The sequence below is a fragment of the Pantherophis guttatus genome, chromosome 10 (genome assembly GCF_059756535.1).
Source record: "Pantherophis guttatus breed Tessera chromosome 10, ASM5975653v1, whole genome shotgun sequence".
NCBI lineage: Eukaryota > Metazoa > Chordata > Lepidosauria > Squamata > Colubridae > Pantherophis > Pantherophis guttatus.
The window spans coordinates 15988294-16008946 of NC_142072.1; the positions used below are offsets into that span (position 1 = coordinate 15988294).

Below are 20653 nucleotides of genomic sequence, written 5' to 3' on the forward strand. Positions count from 1 at the left end.
ACAACAACTCTTGTTCCTGACTAAGATCAGCTGGGTGGGGTAATAGCATGTTTTTATGTGTAATGATAAACCATTATTTAGCATTATGGCTATAATAGCTATCTGCACAGGTGTCAGGTTAAAGCATTCCTACTTCTCTACCATCTGTGTAGATAGGAAAAATTAATCAGAATTTCAGTTCAATTTAACAGATTAGTTTGTATAATACGCTAACGCTAACAAAACAGAATTGCTTTGTTTACATAACATGCTATGCCTGGATAAATACCGTGATATGGTTTTATGTATTATGGCTTTATGTAAAGACCCTACTTCATACAACATGGCCACGAGTTGCTGTGTTTCCACAACATGCTGAACCACAAGTTATTCAAATTTATGTCAGCTTAGTTTACCCATGGAAACTTAGTCCTCGTGTGCTAAGGATTATTTTGAAATCTAGACAATTGCAAAAGAAGCCATTAAAATAATCTGAAAGCATGTATTGTCACTTTGCAGAATATACACTAATTAATAAATTTCTGTTGTAAGTTTGATTATGTTGGATGATTCTGGGAAATATCTTCCAAGGGTTAAACCTACAGAAACACCTGTGTAAATTTCATGCATGTACACAAACATTTAGGCATTATGGAATATTAGTCCATCCTTGGTTCTATAAAGAAAAGCATACTCTATAAGAAAGATGTAACTAAGGCTATGTATGAGTCAATTCTTATGAGCAGGAAATGAGGATTTAAGGCTGAATTGTCGAGGAAAGCATTAATTAGTCTTTTTGGACAGTTCACAGTATATTTTGTTTTTAATATCTTTCTGCCTGTCTTAAGCACAATTTAATTGTTGTATAGTTAGCATTTCTACTGTTCTGTAACTCTAAGCTCTTCAAGACACTATGTAAAGAAAGGAAAGGGAAGGAAGGAAGGAAAGAAAGAAAGAAAGAAAGAAAGAAAGAAAGAAAGAAAGAAAGAAAGATTATTTGGGCAGGGATGGGAGGAAGAAAGAATCCATTAAAACCATAACTTTTCTTTTCCAAATATTGTTTGTCTGCTAGCTATAGCTGCCTGTAAATGACAGAAATCTGCATTTGAGATAATGGTGAAGTGTAAGTGCTTATGATGTGGATCTGATAGGTGGATCTGATGTGATACAACAATGGTGTCTTGAATAATTACTTGTGCAGTGCTTGTTGCTGAGGCTTCTCTCTTAGATAGGTTACAGCATCCTTTTTTGGCAGGATGCAGAATTTTCTTCTGGACCTTCCTTTTAAAGGTTTCTAATATCTATCATTTCTTCCCTTTTCCTGGCTTTTCAGAATTACTTGAAACTGTTCTTTCTGGCAATTTTCCAAAGGAATTACTAACTGCTGAGCCAACTCACTGTCAAGACACCGGAAATAACAATTGGTCTTTCCTTGGTAAAAAGAAATAAGATTTCTGATTTGGTGGCCTGATAGAAATTTAAAATGTTGACCCTTTAGTTCTCCCCCCCCACTTTTTTTTTTCTTCTTCTAGATCTTCTGGTGTATCTGATCCACCACTGGGTATTATGAAAAGTTGTCCCTAATTAGCTGGAAAATTGTGCTGCTTGGTTTTGTTTTATGGATCTGCAGATATTTTAACAAGGTTTCTATTCAGGTATTTGCTTGAAGGTGTGAGGGATTGAAAGTATAGAAGAAGGATGTCTATTTTCTGCCCCCAACCATTGTTGTCCTCTCATCCTACCCCTCCTACCCCTTTCTATTCTCAGCTTCTAGTTGACCAGGGAGATCTGAAAAGATGCATAATTGCACTCAGCGGCTGTGGGTATATTTTTCAGCAGAATTCTGGATCCTGTTTTGAATCTCAGGTAAAGGTTTCCCCTGTCCAGTCAAGTCTGACACTCTTAGGGGGCAGTGCTCATCTCCGTTTCTTAGCTGAGGGAGCCAGCGTTGTCAGAAGACATTTCTGTAGTTGTGGCCAGCATGACTATATGTGGAGGTGCACATAACACTGTTACCTTCCCACCAAAGTGGCATCTATCTATCCATTCCTATTTGAATGCTTTCAAACTGCTAGGTGGGCAGGACCTGAGGCAAGTAATAGGAGCTCACCTGTTGTGCTGCACTCGGGTCTTGAACCCAGGCTGTCAGCTTTCCAGCCGACAAACTTAGCATCTTTAACGGTTGAGCCATCGAGCCCCAATTTGAATCCCAGATGAATTTGGTTGTATCTCAGGTGTTAACTCTTCAAAGTAGACCAGATCAGGAAACAGATATCACAAGAAATGCTAGAACTCAATCAATTTATAGCTTATAACAATAGACTCTTGAAAATATACCATTGTTTCCCCTTCTGCCAAAGAGAGTCAAGGCAGGGCAGCCTTCAGTTTTTCTCATCTCTTCCTGGTTCTAGGCTAAGCCCATGTTTTACCAGTGATTGACATGTATCCCCTTCAATGCCATCTCCTTGCTCCTCTGCATCAGATTTATAAGTGTATTTAAATAGCCTCATATGCAATTGTCCTTTAGACTTTGCTCAGCGTTCGATAAGGGGAAATAGAATAATTTTATTTGGTCTCATCCTCTATTCCGATTGCTTTCCATACCTGGGTAAATAACCTCAAACGTTCTTTGGTTAATGACCCATGAATCCATTGCCCATCCCAACAGAGACATTTAAATAGAGTTAAAGATTGCCACGTGCACTAAAATATATTTAGAATCTTCCAAGTATTCCAAGTCAGACGAAAATTGTTGAAATTACTGATGATAATTTGTAGAAATGAACATAAAAATCCTTTAGTGATATTACTTTTATAATATAGGTAGTCATCGAGTTATGAGCATTCTTTTAGTTTAGTGACACTCCCCCAATTCAGTCTGTTGAGTTAAAGGGCAATCTACGACCAGTTGTATGAGTACTTCATTAACAATCAGGTCTAATTTGGGGTTGCCCTACAAAAAAAATTAACACTTCAATGAAATTTTCATCACAGATTCTGAGTACGTGTCATACCCCACCCAGAAATTTCTGGTGACTTCCATAGTCATTAATGCCTTTAGAAATGAAAAATAGATTCACTGTTTGGAATGGTGGCTAAAATGTGAACATTTAATCTCTCTGCATAAATATCGGTTAGCTTTGGATATTTTACCTCAATAAATAAATGAACAAGTATAATTTTTGACTCATTTGTTTAATTGGATTCTCTTTAGTTTTGGGATGTGTAGAGAACAGGTCACATTTTGAGTCATATTTATGCAGAAATACTGAAAATTCAAGAATTTGCAAACTTTTAAGCACCACTGTAAATCAGATTTCCAATTTAAACCCAACAAATATGATAATGACTAGAACAACATTGTCACAACAATTCTCCTCTAATGACATACCACACTTCAATATCAAATATCTTTTAGGATATACATCCAAAATACTGCTATGATTTTGACAGCAATCCGGCCAATATGTTAAAGGAAAGAATTTGCTTAACCACGTCAGCAATTATACCTCTGGTTTAAAAAGCCTAGTTCCCCTTTGGACTTTCTGAATATTTGCATATCTTTGTTGCCGAATGTTACCAGAGGTTATGTAGATCCCAGTGGTATATAATCTACTGAGCCACTCACATCAAAGTTGGGTGTTTGTTTCATTCATTTCCTAACATCTTTCAACATGTAAGGTGTCCCTGTGAAAAATAAACTAGCTCCTTCGACTCATCTGGGTGAACCATATTTAAATGCAAAAATTGCAATCAAATATTTCCTGTTACTACTTTCTTGCACTGCTATGTAGAAATATTGATTTGGAAGGTGTTTTTTTTTTCACATATTGTCCAGGAGATAGTTTCTCTTTTTAAAAAAAGGGGGGGGGAGTTTTTCTACTTCAGTTATGAAATTGGGAGTCAACTTCATCAGAAATGTTTTATTTGTAGCTTTTCATGCTGTTATTTTAGGTGAGGGTGGGGCTCTTGTTCGTTTCCTTCCTTTCAGTGTTCACTGTTAGTTTTCAAGCAGGGGAAAAAGCAACATACTAAAAGAATGGTTTACCTGAAGTAATCCTTCTATAAGCATTTTTCTGACCTACGACAATGAAAAAAATCCTGATTTGTTCAGGGGCACATGAGTCCTGTATACATTCTCTGAGTTACTTTTATTGTATTACGTTTTGGATGCCCCTCCTCTTTTTGATGTTTGAACCATTTACAAGCTATTGTTTTGTTTGTACAGTCTGAAACGGTAGTATCTGCCTACAAATGATAGCATGTTTTCCCATCCAAATATGCACTCTATGCAAGTGGTGAATCTCTTCTTCCAACACTGCAATTTATAGTACCAGAAATGTTTAATATGATTTTAGGAGGATGCCCATTTCATAATTCGGATCAGATTTCCCTCAAGCTGGTGTTTTCCAGATGTGTTTGGATTTCACTTCTCATAATCCCCAGTTGAAAAACCTTATTTTCACCTTATTTTTCATAAAGCTGGGACTTTCTCCTTTCATTTCTGAAGGAGTGTGGTTTTCTTTAGTGTTATTTCTATATAACTGGTGGCTTTGTGATATTCTTACTCCACCGGTATGTGCTTACAGTTGCACTTCCATTTCCGCTTTTGTATTGCTATTTCTTACGTTAGTCTTCATCTCAATAGACATTTCAACTGTTCTTTCCTGCTTTGTTAAACCAAACATTCCAGGTTTTTTATGCATCCTTTAAGTTAATGGATTTTAGGTACCTTGATTCAAAATTTTTGGCAATGTAATGCACCATTTAGGCTAATTTAAGTGTATAAACAGGCAAACAGATTACCACAATGAGAATTTTGTAGGTATTTTTTTCTATTTTTCAAATAGTGACAGGTTTGCTTTGCAGATTCTAAGAATTAACAAAGATTGCCTTTGTGCATCTCTTCAGAATGATATTCCCATTTTCAACATGCTGTATAACAGTAGTTGACATTTAGCAAACCAGATGTGTGTCATCTGAAGGATGCTAATCCTTCTCTGAAGCTAATCACTGTAGGGAAAACCATCCATTTGAAGCTAACCTTTGAGTTAAGTTCAGAGCCAGACTTGCCAAGAACATTGTAATAGCTTGAAATATATCTATCTTACCCTGTTTCCCAATTAAAAAGTTTAGTAAAAACAACACTGCAGAATTAACATGGGGATTGAGTGAGACACCATCTTATATACTAAGATACCAAATCCACTTATTACAAAATCAGAACTAGAAGTTGTTCCTAATACCGCAATTGTGATTATGAGCACAATATGTAAACTGATCTCTGAGATACCGAAGCATAGGATGTCTTGGTAATAGGTAAATTAATTTATTTTAAGGTTTCCTGGCTGCTCTTTGCTCCAACTATTAATTTTAGGGGTTTTTTTCCCCTCTCCACTGTAACTTTGTGTTACACATAAAACCTTGGATGTTGTTCTGTACCCTCTAGATCTTGGACTCCTCTGCAGTGGTAGGTCAAATTTGGAAATTTAGATTTTGGCTTGGGAGGTAATTAGCAAAAGCTAAATCAGCTTCGGTCCCTTAACACCCTGATAGAAAAGCATTCAGGAATGACTCCTGGACCTCAGAGATAAGCTGCCAGCTGCCACAGAGACTATAAAAAGGTGGTTCAAAGTCAAGCATAAACAGCTGACTTTAAAAAAAAAAAAGAATCTTGGATTGTTGCTGTTGGTGACAGGAAGCCATGTTCCCCAAGCTGTCAGCTTCCTGCTTCCCTCCCCCCCCCATTCCATCCCACAGCAGATCAGAGCATTTGTCACAAGACAGCTGTCTCCTTTAGCAAAGCTGTTTGCTGCCTAACCTCAGAGAGGGTGGGTTCCCTTTTCTTCCTTGAAAATTAGCTAATTAAATGCAGTATATTTTATTTTCGCTAGTTGGACAGCTCATAAACACATGGCTGTGTTCTCCAACAGAGTGCAAATTCTTGAAGAGAAATATCAGTGTCTTTTGAAGATGAATGGCATGAGCATACAGGCACTTTAATACTTTATGATTGCTGAAAATCGGATGGTTGGTTTTATAGTAGGTGGAAAGGTAGTGAACGTCAAAAGAGCATCATTCTGTATTTTGACATTTTTATCCCTAGTGGCTGTAAAATATTTAATTTGATTTAGGCAACTCCAATCTACAAATTATCTTGTTTAATTAATATTTATTAACAAATGCTTTCTTTAAGTGTTATGTTAATTGAATTACAGATGCCTTGATTAAAAAAAAGTTTTGGAAAGGCAAACAAGCATGATTGTCCTTCAGAATCTTTCTGAGGTATAATAATTTCAAAAGGTATGGCATTTATCTAATTGTGATAGGCCATTGCCTACTGTGTTCTTCTGTAAAGTAAAATGACTGTTTTTAAAATGCAGATGTATTCGTAGGAAAGCCTTCCATCATGAGAGAATTTAGGAGAAATAGTGCAATCCTCTGGCTAAAAAGCAGTTGTTAGTAAGCTGCCTGGTCAGCTATCAACACTTCCTGATTTTTCATGAGAATCCAATTTGTCTAGCATGACAAATTTTTATCCTTTCCCCAGCTAAAATGTGTTAATGTGCAAATTTCACATTGGTCTTTATAGTGTCCAAAGTTGTTAGATATAGTGAGATGGGCAGCATATAAATTTAATAAAAAATAGTTTTTGAAAATATTTAGCGGTCATAAAAAGCATATATATAGTTTTGAATAAATGGATATGGGACAGGTTACAGCAGTGGGAGTTTTTGGTGGGAGTTTGGAACTATCAGGCTTTGATTTCCTTCTGGCAACTTTACAGATTAGGTTTATTTAAAAAATATATAGGTTATGAGAGAGTGAACACATAACTGTGTTACGATATGTTAGAAAATTAGTGTATCTCTAATGTTGCTAAGGTTTGTGGCCATATAATCTTTTTCCTGTTTTGGGACTATTCTTTATCTTTCAGAGCCCTGTTTGAAGCTGATCCACCATGCCATTAGTAACAAGAAATATCGAGCCAAGGCACCTGTGCCGCCAGACATTGCCCAGTGTTCGGAATGAGCTGGAATGTGCGACCAACATCACCCTGGCAAATGTCATTCGACAGCTGGGCAGCTTGAGTAAGTACCATAGCAAACTGCTCTCAAGAGCTGTTGGGCTCCCAATTCTTTCTCAGTGCCCTCTTTCCTTGTGGCTTATTTATTATCCATCCTTCTCAGTACCAAAAGATCTTCCATGTAATGTTCTTTGAGAGGAATGCACAGGATAGTTGGAGTAAAAGCTGAGCTAAAAAATGAGGCACACTATTAAGCATTGTTCAGATTCCAGGGTTCAGAATTTTGTCAGAACATAAAAGGAAGCAATTTAATGATTAGAACTGAAACTTACTTCATTGCATACCTGAAATCCCCCAATTTTAATCTATTCTCTTGTTCAATATGTCTGCAGATGAATAATAATGAGTTGGGTATAGTTTTTAATCTGGTTGGACAATATCTTCATATAAAAGCTGAGTAAAACGTGGGCTGAAGTAATAAAAAGAGAAATCGGCCACAGCAATTTTTGCAACTGAAGTGTTACCTTATTCTAGCAGTCTTCATTTTTCCTAAATGATTTACTGAATATACTTCATTTACTCTTCGAAATAAATAATCAAACAATGATTCTATCCAAGATGTCAAAAATGTGGTAGTTGAGGTTATTAATATTTCTAACTTGCCCAGAACTCTCAGCAAATTATAGTTACTTAAAGCATGGCAAACAATCAAATAGTAAAAAGAATGAATAAGCAGAGCAGGAATGATTTAATGAAAACCATACAGAACCAAAATCTCAATATAATATGAGCACTTAAAATAAAAAGCTTACTGTAAAAATGTTTATAGTTTTTATAACTATATTCCTGTAGAAGAAGAAAAATGTCTTAACCTGGCATTGATAACACATCAGTGCAAGTGCCTGGTATTCTATCCTCAGCAAAGCTTTTCACAAGCAGGGCCCTCCTTGCCTTATTTGGCAGGACACCTAAAGGAGAGCCTCTAAAGACGACTGAGGGTGCTAAGGAACTATCAGCTACAGATAGTCCTCAGATTATGAGGACGGATTTGTTATATCTTTGAACGGTCAGTGAACGAGCATTCATAATTTGAGAACTATCTGGAACTGATGGTTCCTTACTCTCCTTAGCATTGAACAAGTGGTATTTATGACTACTCCTCAAAATTCCAACCATCGTCGCCATCCCTACAGTCACATGATCATGATTTGGGTGCTTGGCAACCAGCTCATGCTTATGACTGTTGCAGCATCCCACACGATGGCCATTTGTGACTTTCCCTGCCATCTTCCCACAAGCACAGTCAATGGGGAAGCCATCAGGGAAGGTCACAACTTGCTCTCATAAATTGCTTCCACTGATTTTCTCCTGAGGATCTTGGCAATGGAGTATGAGATCCCAAGAATCTTGTTCTCAGTATAGCATCCTTACCCAGCACCTGCGGCTCCTAGCAGGATACCCGCACTCCTTAGCTTTGCAACATTTTTTTGTCATTTTCTAGCAAAAATGCTAGAGTTGTGATTTGCTTAACCATGTGATTCACTTAATGACCGGCGTGACTCGCATAACAACCATCAGAAAAATAATTACAAGATCAAGTCTGCCTATGTGATGATTCAACAGGAGGACTATAACGACTTAAGAATCAAAATTCTGAGCTCAATTGTCGTAAGTTGAGGATTGCCTGTATACAACCTGATTGCAATATTATAGCTTTTTGGACAGGCTGCTATATAACAGAATCCCTAACATAGGAATTTAGTTGAAGTCCAGATATCAGAAGATGGATAGATGGGGAGAGATTGCTTTATACAGTCTAGGAGCACAACTCAAAGCCTTTATTCCTGCAAGTCATATCTTACTCACAGACTTCTGTTATGGTGGCTTTCCCTATATGCATGCAAGGATATGTAAATGCACATATTTGAAGACTAAGACTTCACACCTGTGAACATGCATTTGAATTTCCTGTTGAATGAAATGAAATGTCTGTGCTGTTCATCTGCTATTTTTTTATATGCTCTCTTTGTCCAAGCAGCAGAAAGAAAAATCTAATAATCAGGATTTGGAAAATCATAGAATCAAATTTATAAATTTCATAGGACCAGTTGCACAAAGGGTACCATTTATCATACAACCGTCATGCAATCAAATCAATGCCTTGCATTTTACTGATGTAATGAAGCAGGGCCACTCTTGAGAAATATAGTCTAATCCAGTGATGGCAAACCTTTTTGGCACTGAGTGCCAAAAAGACAGCGAGCGTGCGCGGGGCACCAAATGCCAAAAAGGGAGCACTTCACGTGTGTATGCTTTGCATGCATGCGTGCACTCGTCAGGGCCGTGACCAGGAAGAGGAGCTGCCCAGGGGGCATGCGTGCACCAGATAAGGTACTTCCGGTTTCCAGTGCACACATGCACACCGGCCAGCAAGTCGTCTGGTTACTGCCGCACATGCGCTCGTGCCGATCAGCTGGGAGGGGCCAGAACGAGGGGCAGCACCAATGAGAATTATCGCTGCTTGAGCATCATCAGTCTCCGGGCAGAGTCCTTTGGGACTTCACCTGAAGGAGGAGAGACAGTTCTGCGGAGAGAGAGAAGCGGAGAAAGTGGGAGGGGGGATCTTGGCCTGAATAGCCAACTTGGGCTTTTTCTATGCGCGGAACTCTCTCCGCCAGTGGGTGAAGTCAAGGGAGACTCTGCCCGGAGACTGATGACGCTGCAGAAGGGAGAATTCCCATTGGTCCTCCTCCTTTCTGGACACTCCCAATTCCGAAGTTTGAGGAAGCCCCATTCCCGGCTCACAGACCAGCTCTTCTGGTTTCAGGCACTGCTGTACGCACAAAGGCCAACTGATCATTGCGTGTGCATGCGCGCCAGAAACCCAGAAGAGGAACGGGCGGTGCCACGTGTGCCAGGCGACATGGCTCCGTGTGCCACTTTGGGCACGCATGCCATAGATTCGCCATCATGGGTCTAATCTCATGCAGTGAGTATCACAAGACACCAAGATTCAACAACAATAAAATATTGATTTTGGAGTTTGTAAAAAAGAAATTCAAACGCATTCACACTCGTACAACATTCACACCTTCCCATAGTTAAGATGACCAAATTCTGCCTTGGCTGGGGAAGATAGCTACATAGCACAAGTGGAGGCTCGGGTCAATGGAGTCTTGCAACTAAGGCCTGTCCATCTTATTTTTTTTAATGTTTTGCTCACAGTGTCCATCTGCACATTCTTCCCATGTCACTTCAGCTTTTCGTGGACTTTGTAAATTGCATGTCGAAAGTGACCTGGCAGTTAAATGTTAACATTCTTATCAGTGATTGCTGTCCTCCAGATCTTAATGAATTGCTTCTGAGGTTCATTAACCTCAGTGCAAGAGCTTCAGATACAGATGATGTTCAATTATTTAGAAGTGGGTGATAAACTTGTTTTTTTTTTCCCCCACATTCCACTTGCCTATTAGCTTAACTATCCCTGGTGCTAGGTTGCTTGCTGTCTCCCAGAGTTCAGGAAAAGGTGAATCAAAGGAGGTGCAGCACACAATCTTACCATTTAAGAGTATAATTCAAATGCCGGGATCTATCTACCCTTCTCTGTGTTATTCTGACTTTCTGTAAGCATGCAAGTAAGCTGGTACTTGTTTAGTCACTCCTGTTGCACCTCTTCTGTCAGCAGGAACAACCAAACTGTGGAAGTCCCTTGTTTAACTGTGTATCGGGAGCTCGATTTGTTCCTAACAAGCTAGAGTGGGAAACCAAGTGTCAGATTGCACAGAAAACCAAAATATAAATAAAAACCTGTTTGTAAATTTAAGATTAACCAGATGAAACAATTTTTTTAAACATATAATCTACTTCTGGATGTTCCAGGCTTTATTTATTGAGGATAGGAATTGTGTTGGTGGAAAGTCTCTTGTTTTACTATTAAACAACTGAGGGTCGGAAATCCTTGCAAAACCATTACAGATCACTCAATACACACGTCCCTGCTGACACTAGTAGTTCAGCTTGAAAAAAGAAAATGGGTTTACCACATCTGTTCTACCGTGCAATCTCAAATAATGACTAAGGTGAGTCAAGGAGGAACTTCTTCCGCTGCTGTTGTCTTTTCTTTTTTGTTCCCCACCCTTTTTGGAAGGAACCACAGTATTTCTGCCTGCAAAGCAAATGTGTGCACAAGACAGTTTGACATGTACATAAAATGCTGTTCTCGAGGTTTGAAAAGGTTGAAATAATCAGCAGAATAATCTGGATATTATTGTCGAATGAAAATTGTGGAAGGGAGCCTTTTCTTGAAAACGTTGTGCATTTCTAAGGAAATGGGGGGGGAGGGAATAAGGCAGATCTGATTCTGTTTTTGATTATGATATTTTTATTATTAAAACCTGGGTATGATTGAATAAAGAGAAAACCTTTAAGTCTTACTCTTTCTGGATTCTTTAGGAAATGGTGCATATATCCTTGCTGCAGTTAACCCAGAAAAAATTATATACATGTAGCACTTTTTAATCTGAGCTTGTTTTTCTCTCTCCCTGCTCCACACATAGTACATGGTGTGAACTTTATGGATTGTGGAACCACTTCTTTTCATATGTGACACTTGTGCAGTTACACAGTTTAGGGGATAGTATGATAAAAAAGCAATACTTTTCAAGATAAAAAGGTTTATTGAAAAAGTTGACAATTATTTCACCTGTGGATCCTCAGAGATCTGCTAATTCCCCGGGGTGTAAAAGACTCAATAGAAATACAAACTGAGTCAAATAAAATAGCGTGTGTTGAATTTAATCAAAGGTGGTAGCATCAAGGGAGAATTATGTTTGTACAAAGAATAAAGTGCAAATTTGGCACTATGAAGTGTGAAAGAAAACCCTTTTAAGTATTGTGTGACTCGGAGTACTTTATATTGCAGCCTACATTTGGGTATTCTTTCCAGATAGGCTCACACTCGAAATCTCACAGTGATATACACAGTATATATAAGCATAACACATAAATGCATAACCCTAAAAGAAATTGCTGCCTTTTTTGTATGGTGAAGTAGTTAAGGTGAGATGGGTAAAGAAAATATGTCTTAAAGAATTCACACTAATGCTTTTCACTATAAATCTCCATATCTTCCAGTCTTTGCTAATCATTGTTGCTTCTCCTAGTTTCGTAGTGGGTTGCTGCAGCCAACTTGCCACGGCCAACTCGCCACGGGACAAGACTTATTCTAATATCAAAGACATGGTGGAATAGAATCCTTAAAGAAAGAATGCATAAGGAGGGACAGAATGAAATGTGAATGACAAAAATTAAAATAATTTTTTATTTATTTTAATTATTAAATTGGATTGTTAAATTGTCCTGCAGTTGGCCATGGCGAGTTGGCCATGGTGAGTTGTCCCATTCCGTTTCCTAGTGCCTCACACTTAGGATGTAATCTATTGTCTTTGTGAAAACAAGGAATTCATCAATATAATTGAATAAATACTAAATTATTTTCTTCGTTTTCTTGGCATTTCAAAATTGTTGACACACTGCTGAGGCTTCTCAGGAGTCCACGGGAAGCTTCAGGTGTTCCATACGTTTGCCTGTAGACTTTAATTTGCTTTTAATTATTTATTTAAAATGTTTTTAATATCTGCTCCCCATGAAGTTTCTTTTCCAGACTTTTTGTCTGATTTAGTAGGAACATTAAATCTCCCATACAACATTGGGAACATTATTTTCAACCTTGAAAGTACCTTGCTTTGTTTTCTGGTGCTGCCACCTGCAAGTAATAAATGACTTTGTGCCCAGTGTGAAGGAAAGCAGAGAGATGGGACCTCCTCTGGGTATCATGTAATGAAGTCAGTCTTTTAGAGCTTCCAGAAGACAGTGGAATAGAGCTCTTATTTTCTTTATCCCGTAGACCATATTAGAAGCTAAAAAGACCCACACAATGTATAATAGCCTTCTTAGGAAAGAGAAAGGTGGGTTTCAAAGTATTACAAGTATTGAATAGCTGTGCATTTCCTCTTTATCAGGAAAACAGGAAGGCACTTCCACACTGCAAGAACAGGCAGTTGGGAGGAGGTTCAGGAAATTCCCACTTTAATAAATGGCAGAAAATAAACATATTCACTTGCCAAGATTGCTGTAATCTAACTTTTAGACTCAGTGACACGGTGGCTCAGTGGCTAAGACGCTGAGCTTGTCGATCAGAAAGGTCGGCAGTTCAGTGGTTCGAATCCTTAGTGCCACGTAATGGGGTGAGCTCCCGTCACTTGTCCTAGCTTCTGCCAACCTATCAGTTCGAAAGCGCGTAATAAATGCAAGTAGAAAAATAGGGACCACCTTTGGTGGGAAGGTAACAGCGTTCCATGTGCCTTTGGCGTTTAGTCATGGTGGCCACATGGCCACGGAGACATCTTCGGACAGCGCTGGCTCTGGCTTTGAAACAGAGATGAGCACCACCCCTTAGAGCCGGAAACGACTAGCAAGGGGAACCTTTACCTTCACCTTTAACTTGTTTTATCCTACCAGTAAATCTGATTATTAAGATTGTGAGAATCTTATTTTTTGACTCTAAGTAGCTCTTGGCTGTGATGCTGCAGTTTGACTCCTGATTACCTACTTACTATTTAATAAGTCTTTTATCAATTCTGTATCAGTTCCTTCCTTTTATTTTGAAAGATGTTCTTGTCAATTTATAGCAGTAGCTATAGCTCGCTGAAGGCAATTGGTACCTCATTACTATTTGTTTCGGATTTGCTTTTCTTGCGCTTTTAAGTATTGTGTTTTATGCTTTAATTAGTTTTAGACCATAAATAAGCTTAACTTATGGAAGTACCATGTGTATGTTCAATGTTTCTATGGAACCTTTTTTTTTTTTTTTTTTTTACTATTGTTCTAGTTTTGAAGGAAAATATACTGCTTTTGTATAATTGCATCCTGTGCATAAGTTAAGCTTAATTAGTATGCTTAAATTAAAGACTCATTTTATTGAGGTCAACTTGTGACTACCTGGCTATACATTTAGAGTAGTTTGGGTTTTTTGTTTGTTTTTTGGCAATCGTGTGAAAGTGATTTTACTGTTGCTTTTTTTCTGGGAAATTTTTTTTCCAGCATTTCAATCTACATGCCTCTTTTTTTTCTTTTTCAGGTAAATTTGCAGAGGACATATTTGGAGAGCTGTTTACACAAGCAACCACATTTACCTTTCGAGTCACCTCTTTAGTTGAGAGAGTTGATCGCCTTCAGGTGAAAGTTACTCAGTTGGATCCCAAGGAGGAAGAAGGTATATAAAACATTATATTTTTAGAACACTATGATTCAGAACTGCAGCAAAAGCCTTTTTTTCCCTTGAGACTTTGGAAAATTACTTTGAATCACCCAACAGTCTCAGCTGATCCATCATGCTTGTCCAAGAGAATCTTGTAGAAAAGTGGGTACCCTGCCTTATTTTGTTAACAAGGGAGAAATCACTTCGTAATAATGAGAAGCATAAATGTCTTTTTGCTTACCGCTCTGTATAGAGCAGTGTTTATCAGTTTGAAGACATGTGGACTTTAATTCCCAGAATTCCCCATGCTGCCTGAGGAATTCTGGGAGTTGAAGTCCACATGTCCTTGATACGGTAAGAAACACTGATACAGAGGAAAGAACAACCATGAACATATTTCGTTCCAGCCCTTTCTTCTGATTAAACCGTAGAATTCAGCTGCTTGTGTTGACTGTGCAGGTTAACTGCCAACATTTTTGAGAAGGAAAGGGAACACAAGTTTAGAAGAGGCTAAGAAATAAACATGCAAGGTATAATCACTTTTTGCAAGTTCAGATAATCTATTGCAGGGGTGTTGAAATTTGAATTCTGGGAGTTGAAGTCCACAAGTCTGAAAGTTGCCAAGTTTGGACACCCCAATCTGTTGCATCCATTGGATTGCTGGTAAGAGTAGGAAGGGAAAGCACCATATTGACCTGAATTTTATTAGAGTCTAATAAATGAAATATATGAAGCTATCTTTCCAGCAGCCTCTGGATAGTTAGTTTTTTTTTCCACTTAAAGCTGTTTGAAATATTTTACATTTTGATTGGTTAAATAATCACATATATTTTTGTAAAATTGCCAACTGCTCATTTTCCATGATATTTTTTTCAATCTCTGTTTAGAGAGGACTGGTTTTCCATGCTTTGTTCTGTTTTTAGTCAGAGACGAGCATATAAACATAAAATCCATCAAATTCATAATTACAATAGAGAAGATCCAGGAGGCGGCAAGGAATTTCCTGAGACTATTGATTTAAAAAAAAAAAAAATTCAAAGAACCCAGCCACATTTGATAATATTTGTTGCCACATTCTCAAAACTGCTAGACAAAATTTGGCCGCACTCTGGGAATTGCCTCATAATCTGCCAGAAGAAAAGAGAGTTCTTCACGATCTCTATGTAGTATTTTACTTTGAACACGATAATTAGTTCCATGGCAGTTTGGGTCCTTTGCTAAGTATTCCTTTCTACTGGCTTCTGGACAACTCTCTTTTGGAAATGGCATCAGAAAAGTGTGTTTATTTATGAAAGCTTTCTTGGAGATGTGGCAAAAAGTTTATATTTTGTAAAAAAAACCAAAAACAACAACTTGTGTTTCAAATGACTATTTTCTTTCCCGTTTCTTTTTCTTCATAGTGTCCTTACAAGGTATTAACACCAGGAAAGCCTTCAAGAGTTCCACAGCTCAGGACCAAAAGCTCTTTGAGAGAGAATCTGCCCCTCTGCCTGTCCTTGAAACATACAGCACTTGCAATAAACCACCACCTCTTAACATTCTGTCCTCATACAGGTAACATATCCAGGAGAAAATACCATGCTTTAAACTCCTCTAAAAAATGTGGAATGGCATCAAATGGCTCTCGAAAGAGAGCTTTCTGTTTTAAGTTTAAATTTGGTTTAAATATTTTCGGCTTTTTGAGGAAAACAGAGAATAGAGAAAATAGAAAAGCCATGATACAAATTTATAAAAGGAGGATTTGGATACTGGTTGACAAGACTAAAATCTTAAAATTTGAAGTTACTTAATTGTGGAAATGCAGTTTAATTGGTTAAGGCGAAGAAAAATAGTCTTTTGTGCATGATGTAAATAATTTGCATATTATTTGACTGGTATCTGTATTTGATATAAAGAACTGCCTTCTTTAATATTGGTTTGCTGGAGAACCCAAAATCAGTCTTGTAAATTAACGAAGACAAAATGGCCTGTTTGTCCATATATAAGTTTATTTTACTTTAATAGTATTGTATAAACTTCCTCTGTGGCCAGTCTAACATACAATGCTTCTGTATGTTCTTCTGGGCATGTAATTTAATGCTGCTTTCCTATTTAACTTTTTGCAATTAGTGCATAGATTTGATGGTAAGATTGCTGGAACAACTCGCAAACTAATTCTCTGGGAAATTTAATTGTTGGACTCTCAAACCTGATACTGATAAAATTCTAGGGTAAAATGTGGTGGTGAAACCAGCTGCTCTGCTTACGGTTCGATTCTGGCATATCATTTTATGTGGCATATTTGGGTTTATGATTATATAATGAAAAGCAGGAAAACATAAATATATATCCTCTTGTAAAGTAATATATAATTGAGAATATTATGACTCAGAATGACTTGAAGGTTAGGAATATAAATACTTCCTTAACTGTAAACATATCCATTAATATCTTTTTGAATAGGAAAAAAGTAATTACAGGTAGCTGGAGGCAGCTGTCTTTTTTGAGATGACCTCCCCCCCCCCCCCCCAACACACACACACATTGCCAGAGAAGTATATATATGTCCATGCTGTTTCAAAAAGTTGCTTTTTGCACATGTTGAAGTCTGGTACAGAATGGGCTAAAAATTTGCACTTTTTTGGTTTACCTTAAAGGAGAAACTTATTGTTAAGACACGGTGGTATTTTTTCCCTTATTATATCTGTTTCATATTTGGTTTTCGGGTACACACCCGTAACCATCTCATTCTGTATGGATAACTTCTCCCCTAGGGATGATGGCAAAGAAGCACTTAAATTCTACACAGATCCATCGTATTTCTTTGATCTTTGGAAGGAGAAAATGCTGCAGGATACCAAGGATATTATGAAAGAGAGACGGAAGCATAGGGTGAGATGTGTGGCACTGTTTTGGTTATGTTCATTTGTTTGGTTTTATCTTTAAGCAAAGAGAAGAAAATGTAGATGATTTCCATTGCCTGACTACAGGCAACCTTTGGTAATGGTGGATATGGACAACCAATCACACAGCTGGTTGAGTGGGGTTGGGTTTTTAACCTGCAACTGAGCAAAGTTAGGATTTCCTAATGTGGATTACATTACCTGCTATGTATTTCTGGGTAAAGATGTTGCAAAAAGAAATCTTCATTTTTGGAATATTTTCAATTGAAATGAATCAGTTGGGAAATTGTACTCGTAAAAAAGCTTTATCTAGATGGCATTTTCCTATGTTCTTAACTGCATTTTTATTTGAGGATGGGAAATTTGCAGTTTCTAAGAAGTTTTTTCCATCCCCATGATCCCTTTAATAGCTTCCTTTTAGGCTTTCTTACCCAAAATTTTACCTTACTTAGTGCCTGCCAGCCTTCTGCAATTAATTTGTAGAAATTCTGAACCATTAAATTAAGGTTTGATTTAGCAGTGTTGACATCAGGGATTATTACGTAGCAGTTGCATGCTTATAGCAAAACAAAAACAAAACCCAGCTCTTATTTATTTGTGTCGTTACATTTGAGTAACTGCTTATAGCAGGCAAGATGTGATCCTGTGATTGGATTTTTGAAGAATATCTTACTGGTCTCTTTTGTAAAGATGCACATCATTTTCACTCATCTGTGGATGCCTATTTACAAAACATAGACCTCAGATAAAACATTGATGCCTAAGAGCTATTAAATACTTGTGCTATTGGATAGGTGTAAGCCGCCCAGAGTCACCTTATCAGGGAGATGGGCAGCATACAAATTCAATAAATAAAACATATAAGTGTAGCTAGATCTAGTGTGAGAACATGTTCCGTATTATGTACATTTTTATTGAGATAACCTTTCTTTGCTGATGACGAGCTTAAAGGACTAACGGCATCTACAATTGCTTCCTATTTATTTGTTTTATAGAAAGAAAAGAAGGATAATCCTAACAGAGGAAATGTCAATCCTCGGAAGATAAAAAGCCGAAAAGAAGAATGGGAAAAAATGAAAATGGGTCAAGAGTTTGTCGATACAAGGGAAAAACATGGACCGGGAGGGTAAGAGATAAACTGTAATAGTAACCATGGAGTTGGTCCTGTGACCAACAAGGCTAAAGGTTTCTGTTTCCTGAAGTGTAGCCTGCTCTAACTCAAAGTGAATAGCTGAAGTAGAATTTTGAATCCTAGCACATTTCTTTAAGGCTATATCTCAAAAAAGATTTTTTTAAAAATCTTGACTTCTTATCAAACTAGTTTGGGGTCATACTAAGAAAACAGCATGAGTCTCAAATGTAAGTCACCAGGAGGAGTGCTTGACTTGAAAGTGACTTTACTGTTATTACATTTAATGCAGAAATAGAGGGGTTTGAGATCTGTGAAATAATCACCATGCTCTTTCATTTCGAGTTCACAGAACCTTTTATTTATTGCATAGTCGTGGTGGCCTAGTGGTTAGAATGCAGGATTGCAGGCTAATTCTGCCGACTGACTGTAGTTCGATCCTGACCACCTCAAGGCTGACTCAGCCTTCCCTGCTTCTGAAGTCGGTAAAATGAGGACCCAGATTGTTGGGGGCAATATGCTGACTCTGTAAACCGCTTAGAGAGGGCTGTAAAGCACTATGAAGTGGTATATTAGTCTAAGTGCTATTGCTGTAGGGAGCAAATTAAGCAAAACAAACTTGATATTTGCATAGTAATACAAACTTAACTACACCACCTTGATTTTCCTTCAACAATTTGTCTACTGTTGATTAGAACCTATATAAATTGCTGTTGTGAAACTGATTTGGAGATTGTTGTTCCCACTACTGGTTTTAGAGTAGAACTGGAACATGTTCTGCAAACTACCTCTTTCTTTCATAAGATACTATGACATTTAAAAGAAGAAAGTTCTGCCTATCAGCTTGATTTGGGGGTAGCTTCATCTATTACAAATAAAAATTGTCTACTTTTACTTGGGTTTAGTCATTTTGCTATAGAGATATCTTGGATAATACGGAATAGGTTTTTTACCCAAAGAAATAAACCTATCAGATAATTCTTATGATCTTCTGCCATTTAGGAGAAAGTAGACATTGTCTTCTTTAGGGTCTATATCCTTATTAATTGAAACTACAGGTTAAAGAAAACTATCCATTTCAAAAACAAATTTCACTGCATTTAAGGGGGTTATTGCAGTGAAATGTTCCCATCCTGTCCTGTAGGGTAACCTTATAATAAAAGCCTGCAGCCAGAGGAATTCCATTTCTGTCTTTCATTATAGCTTTAAAAACCCTTTTTATCAAGGTCATACATACACACACATACACCTTCAGCTCTTCTTCCTTTAGAAAAAGGTGGGGGAAACCACAGGTCTAAAATTGTTTCTAGAGTGGCACATCATTTGTGTTGCAAAAGAGAAGCCTTTGACAATGTTGGAATAAATGAATGGCTGAGCAGAGGTAGGCCATGAACTTTTTCGTGTGTGCATTCTGAGGTTGTTGGAAGAGAGCTGCCCAGTTACTTTTCCAAGGTCCTCTCTGCATGGCCACTTGTGTTTATTTTCCACACATATTTACTCTTGTAATGAACTGGAAATGTCAATTAGGAATCTTGAAAGCCTTTTTAATTGTTTTGGCAAACGGCTGAAATTTGGATAATTCTGCATATCAGTTTTACATCCATCACTTGCAGCCAGGATCAGCTGGCTTGGGAATGCATAGCAAATTGGTGAAACTGTATGAATGTTAATCTGAATCAGAGTGATATACCGCTGGCCCTATTTTGGTACTGTTTTCCTAATAAATGTGTATGAGATTGTCATCTGAACTGGTCTCATTTGAAGGAAGCCTAAATGACCGTTTATCCTTTTGTAGTTTTTTTTTTACACTTCCCACTTGGTGTAAGTGCCGTATGTGAGAGGAATGTATGAAAAATCATTCCTGAATAGGAGAAGATTGCTGGTGTGATCCATCATTTTTCTTTTTAAAGAATAGTATAATTTTGTGAAGGAGATAAATTATATTGATTTCAGAGGCCTGGGTCTAAATATGGGTAAACTGATCTCTGTCCCTATAATTGAAATTCTAGTTAATGGTAAGATGCTGCCGTATAGGTAGTCCTCGACTTACGACCACAATCGAGCCCAAAATTTATGTTGCTAAGACATTTGTTAAGTGAGTTTTGCCCCATTTTATGACCTTTCTTGTCATAGTGGTTAAGTGAAATTGCAGTTGCTAAGTTAGTAGCATGGTGTTTAGGTGAACCTGACTTCCCCATTGACTTTGCTTTTCAGAAGGTGGCAAAAAGGGATCACAAAAGCCAAAAAGATTCCAGGACATTCCAACCGTTGTAAATGTGAACCAGTTGCCAGGCATTCAAATTTTGATCACATGGCCAGGGGGACGCAATGGTCCTCACTGTGAAAAATGGTCACAGGTCACTTTTTTCAGTGCCATT

The 20653-nt window shown here is 37.7% G+C and overlaps 1 protein-coding gene across 8 annotated transcripts in view; it reads left to right on the plus strand.

Moving 5' to 3' along the window:
• WASF2 (WASP family member 2) overlaps positions 1 to 20653 on the plus strand; it is a 36153-nt gene that overhangs the window by 7834 nt on the left and 7666 nt on the right. For 4 of the 8 annotated variants that reach the window (XR_004590692.3, XM_034413600.3, XM_034413602.3 and 1 more), the window contains exons 2-6: positions 6917 to 7070; positions 14145 to 14279; positions 15665 to 15818; positions 17018 to 17135; positions 18142 to 18272. Coding sequence is in view for 7 of the 8 variants with exons in the window: in XM_034413600.3 (XP_034269491.1) it covers positions 6941 to 7070; positions 14145 to 14279; positions 15665 to 15818; positions 17018 to 17135; positions 18142 to 18272 (668 nt within the window). In the remaining variant the exon portion in view is untranslated. Of the gene's footprint in view, positions 1 to 1151; positions 1415 to 1511; positions 1635 to 1746; positions 1846 to 6916; positions 7071 to 14144; positions 14280 to 15664; positions 15819 to 17017; positions 17136 to 18141; positions 18273 to 20653 lie in introns of those variants that run through there. The other 4 variants (XM_034413601.3, XM_087876934.1, XM_034413604.3 and 1 more) reach the window with 4 other exon arrangements.